Source organism: Sinocyclocheilus rhinocerous, unplaced genomic scaffold (genome assembly GCF_001515625.1).
Source record: "Sinocyclocheilus rhinocerous isolate Xijiao unplaced genomic scaffold, SAMN03320098_v1.1 scaffold1868, whole genome shotgun sequence".
NCBI lineage: Eukaryota > Metazoa > Chordata > Actinopteri > Cypriniformes > Cyprinidae > Sinocyclocheilus > Sinocyclocheilus rhinocerous.
The window spans coordinates 210,874-220,292 of NW_015661949.1; the positions used below are offsets into that span (position 1 = coordinate 210,874).

At 34.2% G+C, this 9,419-nt stretch overlaps 2 protein-coding genes across 3 annotated transcripts; both read left to right on the forward strand.

The window, feature by feature from the left end:
- The first annotated feature begins 470 nt into the window (after positions 1–470).
- On the forward strand, positions 471–3,479 carry LOC107726961 (glutathione S-transferase omega-1-like). Its single transcript, XM_016536664.1, has 7 exons — positions 471–535; positions 845–917; positions 1,751–1,859; positions 2,038–2,260; positions 2,397–2,498; positions 2,649–2,755; positions 3,093–3,479. Exons 2-7 carry the CDS (start codon positions 887–889, stop codon positions 3,241–3,243), a joined length of 723 nt encoding a protein of 240 aa, XP_016392150.1. The 5' UTR covers positions 471–535; positions 845–886; the 3' UTR covers positions 3,244–3,479.
- A 2,160-nt stretch (positions 3,480–5,639) lies between these two features.
- On the forward strand, positions 5,640–7,988 carry LOC107726960 (glutathione S-transferase omega-1-like). Of its 2 annotated transcripts, none has more exons than XM_016536662.1 (7): positions 5,640–5,721; positions 5,883–5,973; positions 6,373–6,481; positions 6,685–6,907; positions 7,011–7,112; positions 7,191–7,297; positions 7,636–7,988. In XM_016536662.1, the coding sequence occupies exons 2-7, from the start codon at positions 5,943–5,945 to the stop codon at positions 7,784–7,786; spliced, it is 723 nt and encodes a 240-aa protein (XP_016392148.1). In that variant the 5' UTR covers positions 5,640–5,721; positions 5,883–5,942; the 3' UTR covers positions 7,787–7,988. The 2 variants fall into 2 exon arrangements, with proteins under 2 accessions (XP_016392148.1, XP_016392149.1); XM_016536663.1 differs by having other exon boundaries at positions 5,702–5,721; positions 5,917–5,973.
- Positions 7,989–9,419: the final 1,431 nt, after the last annotated feature.

Below are 9,419 nucleotides of genomic sequence, written 5' to 3' on the forward strand. Positions count from 1 at the left end.
AGAGCTCGAGTTGAAGCTGCTTCATCGAGCCCCTCATCAGTGGACAGCAAGCCAAATAAGTTTACACACAATTTCCTTAAGATTATATGGGCAAACGAACATACTAACTAACTACTAATACACTGCTTAAAGCATATTTGTTGACAATGTGTAGAATTAACTAGCTACTAAACTTAAATTGTAATAATTTAAAAATGTGTAAGTTTTCAATAATTCAATGTATTTAAAAAGACAGTTATTTATATTTTAATATTATATCATGCATATTATTTTAAAAACAAATCTAAATTAACATACTGTATATAAAATATATTTTTTGCTGAGATTTGATGATGTGACAATTTTGCGTCGTGATTACGCAATGACGTCATCGCACAATGACATCATAACGTCATTTAGCAACTTTTAGCAACAAATCGACCTTCCTTTAGCAACTTTCTCTGAAAATTAGTTGGCAACACATGCCGCCTTCCAATAAATAGACCAACTTCCCATTAACCACCGAAACTGTGTGGCAAGTCATACAATTAGACAGGTAAGTGTCATATTAAGTGCGCCTTATATCTTTTCTGTGTCCTTTCGATATTTTATTTATTTAGGTTCGATGCGGTGAAATATTAAATGATTGAATTTATGAAAAGATAGTGGTTACTACGGTGGCCGAGAAGTGCGAAGCAAATCACAATTCTGAAAACAAAATAACAAATTACAAATGCAAATGCAAGTCTAAAAAACAAAATAACAATTCAGAAAACTTAACTACTTTCTGTTGTGTCCAGTTAATCAAATACAACAGTAGTATTCAAATTGAAGTTGACTTCTAAATTTAATTCAACCTTTGCAGGTCTAGTCTTCCACCACCGCTCCTCCACTGCTAATTAAAATAATGGCAGCATCTCAGAAATGTCTTGGAAAAGGTAAGAAATCATTATGAGACACCAAAAAATTAAATTTGGAGCAGCATGTTTTTTTTTTTTTTTAAGTATTTTATTGTAGATTCAATGACTGAGCAGGATTGTGTTGTGTTTACAGTCTATTTATATAACATCTAGTCGATCATCTTAAATGACGTCTTTAATAAACATGTCCAGATGTGTCTTTGTTATGTTAGGAAACGGAGAGTTTCATTGTTATTTCATTGTGTACAAGAACTTGTACACGAAAACTTGACAAGTCACATATGGCCAGGTGTGTTTAATGCTGACGGCAGTATGACACTGCACTTTTATCAAATCACTACTGTCTACTGTATATGATATTTATGACTGTGCGGATTCCATACAAGTGCTGCGTCATGCGCTCGTGGAATCAGCACTGTCACAGATTGCATTGCTTAAAGGAGTCATACCAGTTATGCTTTAGATTTTAAACAAGTGTAATTTTCAAAATACGCCTGTGTTGTGATTGAGGAAGTGTTTCTATGAAAGGATTTAGCACTCGACCTTAAGAGTTAGTTTACAAGAGACTGTTAACTTTAAATTAATATATATCTCATATCTTAAAATTTCATCCACATAAGAGACTATTAACTTTAGTAAGTACACTATTAATTTTTTAATAATGAAAATGTAATGCATAATGACAACATCATGTGCAATGCTCTTGTTAACACTAAAAACCAGCTCATACTTGAAAAGACATTTTGGATCATTATAAACATGTACAAGTGACTCACATTACTATACATCAATGTCATCGCAGAGATGGTTAGATTAGTTCTAATATGATTTTTGTTTAAATTGTGCCACAGGAAGCCCTGCTCCTGGCCCTGTGCCAAAGGACCACATACGGCTCTACAGCATGAGATTCTGCCCTTTTGCCCAACGGACAAGATTGGTGCTCAATGCCAAGGGAATTAAGTGAGTACAAACATTAATGGGCATTAGTGAGTTATTTAGTTAGTATGAGGCTTTTTTGTTGTGCAGAGGGTGTGCATGACATTGCATGAATAAAATGATTTCAAACATGTTTGGGGAACAATAGTGTCTGCTTTGAGTGAAAAGAAAAGCCCCTATGAATAATTGTATTTTGCCCTAGACATGACATCGTCAACATCAATTTGAAGAATAAGCCTGATTGGTTTCTGGAGAAGAATCCTCTTGGTTTAGTGCCAGCGCTGGAGACCCCGAGTGGTCATGTGATCTACGAGTCACCAATCACCTGCGAGTACCTGGATGAGGTCTATCCTGAGAAGAAACTGCTCCCATCTGACCCGTTTGAGAGGGCCCAACAGAAAATGCTGCTGGAGCATTTCTCAAAGGTATTTCCCAACTCACTCCACAGGATATTATATATATATATATATATATATATATATGTATGTATGTATGTATATATGTCTTGCTAGATTTAATGAATTCAACGGTTTCATCAATATGAATGGATGCTCTTTTTAGGTAACTCCCTACTTCTATAAGATCCCTGTTGGCAAGACAAAAGGAGAAGATGTGTCTGCACTTGAAGCAGAACTTAAAGAGAAACTCGCCCAGTTTAATGAGGTTGGTTGAAATACTAATATCATAATTGAGTGGAATAAAGATCCAATATTGTATTTCTGATGTTAAACGGATGTCAGGAGATACTTTTCAGTTGAGTTCAGATCTCAGTTTCACATCCTGCTAAAATTGTGCTTTAATGGCTTTTTTCAGACCCTTGTCAACAAGAAGACCAAGTTGTTTGGAGGAGATTCAATAACAATGATTGACTACATGATGTGGCCATGGTTTGAGAGGATGGAGATGATAGATCTGAAGCAGTATGTTTTTATCTTCACATTTTTATCTACACATCTATCACATTTATTAAGTGCACTGGCAATAGAGAAAGAGAGATAGTAGATTATGACCAAAGTAAACAAATGCAGACATTTTACTCAATAAAAAAAGATGTTAATTTCATTTTAAGATTGTTTTTTTTCCCTCAAAAATATTTTGCACAAAAAAAAAAAAAAAAGAGTATTAAATGTAAACAAATTATTTAAACTAAAGAGGTAAGAAACTCAAAATCAGTTAGTGGATTACAAAAATTAAATTCAGTTAGACTTGTGCAAATGATTTCTTCGAATATTAACACTCTCTCTTCATAATTTCCAGCTGCTTGGATGACACTCCTCGGCTGAAGAAGTGGGCTGAACACATGTTGGAGGATCCCACTGTAAAAGCCACAATGTTCAGCACAGACACCTACAAGGTGTTCTACAAGTCCTACATGGAAGGAAATCCCGATTATGATTATGGTTTATAGAATAAATCATTGTTCTCTGGTAAAACACACCTGTCTGTTTTAACAGATATTAATTCAGAAGGTACATTAATATCAGTCCATCTTTTATACTGTGATCCTGATTAATATGAAAAGAGAATTTCATGCCTGGTATATCAACCTTTTTGTCTCTTTGTGGATATCAAAATTCATATTATTCATCTTATATAACTGCTAAGGTTATAGTGCCTGATTATTATTATTTTTTCTTTATCAGAATGAATTATATGCAACAACAACATTTGTCAGTACAACAACAACCAAAAATTGTCAGTACAATGAAATAAAATAAATAATGAAACACAAAACTTTCTGGAGTTCATTCAATAGATGAAATATTCTATACACTGTAAACATTATCTTATTTTTGACTAATCCATTTTTAGACCAGCTTCATTCTTTGATGGCCTGTAAGGAGATATTTCAGTATAAATGCTGTTGTTACTATACTGGAATATAAGTATGCCAACTGCAGGTACTGTCCCCCTGCTCAAGGTTTAACAAGGTTTTCATTATCTCAGTTCAGTGGTCACACCTCTCTGGAGTTTAACCTGCAGTGTTTGCATAAATGGCCCTAATAGCCCTAATCATTAGGTGTCCACCACTTCTCTAGTGAGTCACCATCATACACCAAGTTCTCAGGATTATATGTGATCCATAAACTTACCAGAAGCAGGTGCCACTGAGGTTTTACAGACATGGAGGAAAGATAACCACTTAAATCTGTCCTCTTCAGCTCACCATACCAGAGTAGAAGCAAATACCATGACAAGTACTAAATCTATATGAGTTTTTTTTTCTTCTGTTGAACACAGGTGATATTTTAAAGAATGTGGGGAACCAAACAGCTGACGGTAGCCATTGACTTCCATAGTGTGAAAAAAAACAAGTCTTAGTCAATGGCTACCATCAACTATTTGGTTCTTCAAAATATTTTCTTCTGTTTTCAGAAGAAGAAAGAAACTAAACATCATAGTTTTTTTTCTGCAGTAGTCAAAGTTGATTATAAAATGCAGTAAAGGGGTTAGGTGATCTTTCGATTCTTCACTTATTTGCTGAAGTGCTCCACCCTGTACAGAACAATAAAGCTAAAAACTAACAATGGACATCTGCCAGTTGCCTCTTAAATATTTATTACATCGCTAACCGTGACTTCGTACAACAGAAGCTTTGAGATGTCTGTGTCATAACCTATGAACAAGTGACCCTTGTGTTAGGGTAAATTCACAAAAAGATTTTTTTTTCTCCAGAAAGGTCTATACTGACAAACTAACAAGCTGACTCATTCTGCAGCTGTAGAACTGCAAAAGGAACATTTGCATGACTTTGCAAGACACCCACACTAACAACAGAAACATAAACAGTGAGCATTATGTGGAAACATAGATTAGATTATTGTCTTTTTATTTAATAAGATGTTGTACTTGACTTGTGATACAGATAAGAAGATAAAAAGTCATTACACAATCCAGAAATCAGTTGTCATCCCAACTCTTACGTCTGCAATACGATACAAGAAACTATATTGTGAATATAGTCATGTCTGTTGTTGTTAGACAAGGATTAATAAATGGTTAATAAAATGAAGTGAAATGGAAACTGGGGACCTTTCCTAGTTCAGTGGCCTAAATTGAAATATTATCTATGAATTAAAAAATGCGAAAAAATATATTTTTTTATGTTTTTAATTGTTGTGGGCTCCATACACTAAGAAATTATTATAATTAACTATTATGATGCTTGCAGGTCAAACTGTCCCCAACTGATTTTGCTACAGTTTATCACGTATCATACTATTAAAATACAAAATGATTTAATGACATTTATTTTCTAAATTTATTTAATGTTTTCATTTCACAAACAACTTTAATTCACTTTTCAATTTATAATTTATGTTTGTGCTTTTGGAGGCTATGTTGTATAACTGGAATAAATATTAAAAGTATTAAGAACACGCACTGTTTTTAAATCGTTATTTTATTAAACAGATTCTTTAATTGTATCCTTCCGCTAGAAGATAAAATCCCTGGAAGAAAAAAACGATCAGTTGTACGTAAGAGCGCGCAGTGATACCAGGAATATGTGTTCCGCAACATAGCTGTCACTATTTGGTCTGGTATGTTCATAGTTGATTGTACAGCAAACAGGTCACGGCATAATCAGAGAAATGCACAGTAAATCAGCACATCCGGAAATAATAGCAGACTTCTGAGCAGTTTATCATTTATAGTCGTTAAATAGTTGTAAAAATGAATATGGTATTTCTACTCTTCAATCGACGAGAAGTACCTTTAAGAACCTTTTGTAGTGAACAAGAGCTTTATTTTGAAAGTAACATGGGTGTAAGTTAATAGTAAGTATGTAAGAGGAGGAGTCATTATCTTCAGCCACACCTATTCTTCCATAAAAACTCAGCTTTCTAGCTAGCGGTTACTTCAGTCAGGTCAGCCGGTTCAACAGGTAAGCAAATGTTGAATTAATTTTTGTTTGCTTTTAGTAAAACATGTTAAGCATCTATGATAGCCGCAAAAGTATTTTTTCTTCCTCCAGTTATGTAACACATACAGTTTTTGATTCTTATGCATAAAACGCTTACGTTACTGTTTTTCTATTGTTTGTAGGCTCACCATCGATTGTTTCATTTCCTCCTTTAAGATCTTCTTTAAGTGAACACTCTGATAATGGCTCCATCTCCAAAATGCCATGGAAAAGGTAGGAGAAAGCATGGAAATTAGACTCGCTCACAATGCTTTCATTATTTGATCTATAACTTGTCAATGGAAAAGCATTCATAAATACACCCAGATATGAATTCACGTTCGTCTGCATAGATGTTCAGCTAGTTTCATTACCAACCCGGTTGCAGAAAACTCTCCCAGATGTTATCAGACCATGACGTTGCGTAATCATTGTTTAAAAAAAAATATTTCTGATAAAACAGATTATAAACTTTAAAAATGTAATTCATAAACAGTTAAGAACCGGGACAGCTTAGTGGACCACATTATGTTACTGATGAAATTCCATCCATATTATGTAAATAACTTTTTCATAGCCTATGTATGTAAATATGTACATTATTGTGCCCCATGTGTTTCATTGGTGTAACAGCATGTCCTGCTCCGGAACCAGTGCCGAATGGTCTTATTCGCCTCTACAGCATGAGATTTTGTCCATTTGCTCAGAGAGCAAGACTGGTGCTCACTGCCAAGGGAGTTAAGTGAGTACTAATGTTGACTAGTTGTGCAGTATTGGGTTACATGGAGGTTTGAGGTGTGCCTAATGTGTACATATGATATTTAGAGCGTAAATTAGATTTGCATTTCTTAATAACAATTTTTTGTTGTGGTTGCGAGCAAAATCACTCTTAAATATCTATCCACTAACTAGTAGGCCTATTGATTTTATATTCCTTTTACATAGACATGAAATTATCAACATCAATTTGAAGGATAAGCCTGATTGGTTTCTGGAGAAGAATCCTTCAGGGACAGTGCCAGTATTGGAAACCTCAAGTGGTCAGGTGATCTACGAGTCACCAATCACCTGCGAGTACTTGGATGAGGCCTACCCTGAGAAGAAACTGCTCCCATCTGACCCGTTTGAGAGGGCCCAACAGAGAATGCTGCTGGATCATTATTCAAAGGTAGGCAGTTTGTCATTTTGAAACATATACCTTATGTATCTTCATTGTTTTTTGATTCAAGTGAATTTATGCATTGATTTTTGGAAATTCACCCTCATTTCAGGTGATTCCATACTTCTATAAGATCTCTATGGGCAAGAAAAGAGGAGAGGACGTCTCAGCAGCTGAAGTAGAATTTACAGAAAAAGTCTCCCAACTACACGAGGTGGGCTAAAATTCCTACACTTTCTGAAAGTATACCATAACAATGTATTTACTGCTTTTTTTAAATACCTTTTTTCAGTATCTGGCGAAAAAGAAGACCAAATATTTTGGGGGCGATTCAATCACAATGATTGACTACTTGATCTGGCCATGGTTTGAGAGGGCAGAGATGATGGGCGTAAAGCAGTAAGTTTTTTTTTAATTAGTACATATATGCAATATATAATGAATGTATGATAAAACATACTGTACATATTTTACCCGACAGCAAGAGGAATAGTGTGCTGAGTCATAGAGGTTAAGTTAAACGGATATGAAAACAGTGATGAATGACTGAGATTAGTAAAGGTAGGGCTCTGGTTCCAGCTGAATTGAAAAGCACTTTGGTTCAGTGAACTTTATGCACAGTTGCACACAAGTACATGTCTTCACAAGTAAACTTCTTGTGAATGCAACCATCTTTTGTATGTAAAGCATAGCTTGCTTGTAAACCTAATAGTTCGGTGTCTCTATTTGTGTTTCAGTTGTTTGGCTAACACCCCTGAGTTAAAGAAGTGGATTGAATGCATGTTCGAGGATCCAGTGGTCAAAGCCACCATGTTCAACACAGAGGATCACAAAGTGTTCTTCAACACCTACATGGACGGAAACCCTAATTATGATCATGGTTTATAGAGTAAAATAACTCTTTTCTTAGTCTGAGTATTTTTATACCGAATTTATAGCCAATTGTGCTTTTAAGCCTCAGACCTTAGACTAGATCCCAGAAGGCCATGTAAAAATGGCTACAATGGGTATATTACCATGTCTGTCTTTCACACATGAATATAAATAAACCAAACATACTAGGGATGGAACGATTACCGGTTTCATGATAAATCACGATAAAATGCCCTGACGGGTTCTTTTTGAACATTTTCATCTATATTTAACAAAACCGTGATAATATTGATAATCGTGATAACTTTGGTCACTATAATCGTGATATGAAATTTTCATACCGTTACATCCTTAAAACATACATAATATAAACATTATATTTTGGACAAATCTTATATCCTTGTGTTTATTCCTTTAATCACTTATCTTTCTAGTAGGTCATGGGGTTGATTTCCAGAGAAATCAAGAACTGATAAAACATAAATGTGTACCTTGAATGCAGTGTAACTTGCTGTGGATAAAAGCTTTTGCCAAATGCATAAATGTAAATATAAATCTCTCTATATATAACCAGTTTCCTCTTTGGTCCCAAGTGAAATGCTACTGAGCCATGCACTGCATGTCATGGGGCTGCACAACAATATTGCTTCCTGGGAGGGGAAACTGCACAACTGCATACTGCATAAAAGTTTGTTTAGTGCATCTCTATTTTTAAAAAAAATCCAAGACAAAGACTACAAAGAGTAAAACCAGTGCAAAGTACAGAAAAGATTAAAAAAAAAGCCCTTTTCAAACCTGTGAAACAGCTTCTGCTTGGGCCTGAACATGCCACTGTGCACCATTTCTTTACATTATTTAGGCATTTCAACAATCACTTGTGTTGACATACAAGATCAAAACTGATAATACTGCTAAATACTCTGATAATTTAAACTCTTAACATGATATTACATAATTTGCAATAACTCATGGTTCAAAGATCCTGAATCAGCTGCCAGAATGATGATAAATAGCAAGTGGGTGTTTCTTCAACCATTTTAGCCCTGTGGACTTTAGGAAAATAAACTTTCTTAAAATCCTATTATTTTATAGCAGCAACGTCATTTCAGTCACATCTCAAATTATGTATTGTGTTTGGTAACATTCTGTGGTGGAAATTTCATTTTAAACTTTTTTTTTTTTCAGAAATTCTTTGTCTTGCTAAGGACAATTTCACAGCAAGCATTTTAGATATTTTAAATACATACTTGATTTCAATGTTTTCATAATTAAACAACATTACAGCTTGAAATGATGCATGATAAAAATAACTGTTATTAGGTGATATTTACCTTGATTTTCTTCACACATTACATCTACACTGTCCCCTTGGTAAAAACAAACAAACAAAAAACAGCAACTTTTGCAATAAACTTGATTATTATTATTATTAGATGCAAAGTTTGTTTATTGTTGTGAAAATAACACCAAAACTAAGGAGAAGTTGTAAAGTGTACAAATTTATATATTTGTTTTCATTTAAATTATTAAATTAATTCACTCTTTGTTATGATAATTAAAAAATGTAATGATCATATTTTTATGATGGATTTTATATTTTCAGATTGAATGTCTCAGTCTGGGACAAGAGTAAAACAATAATATATAT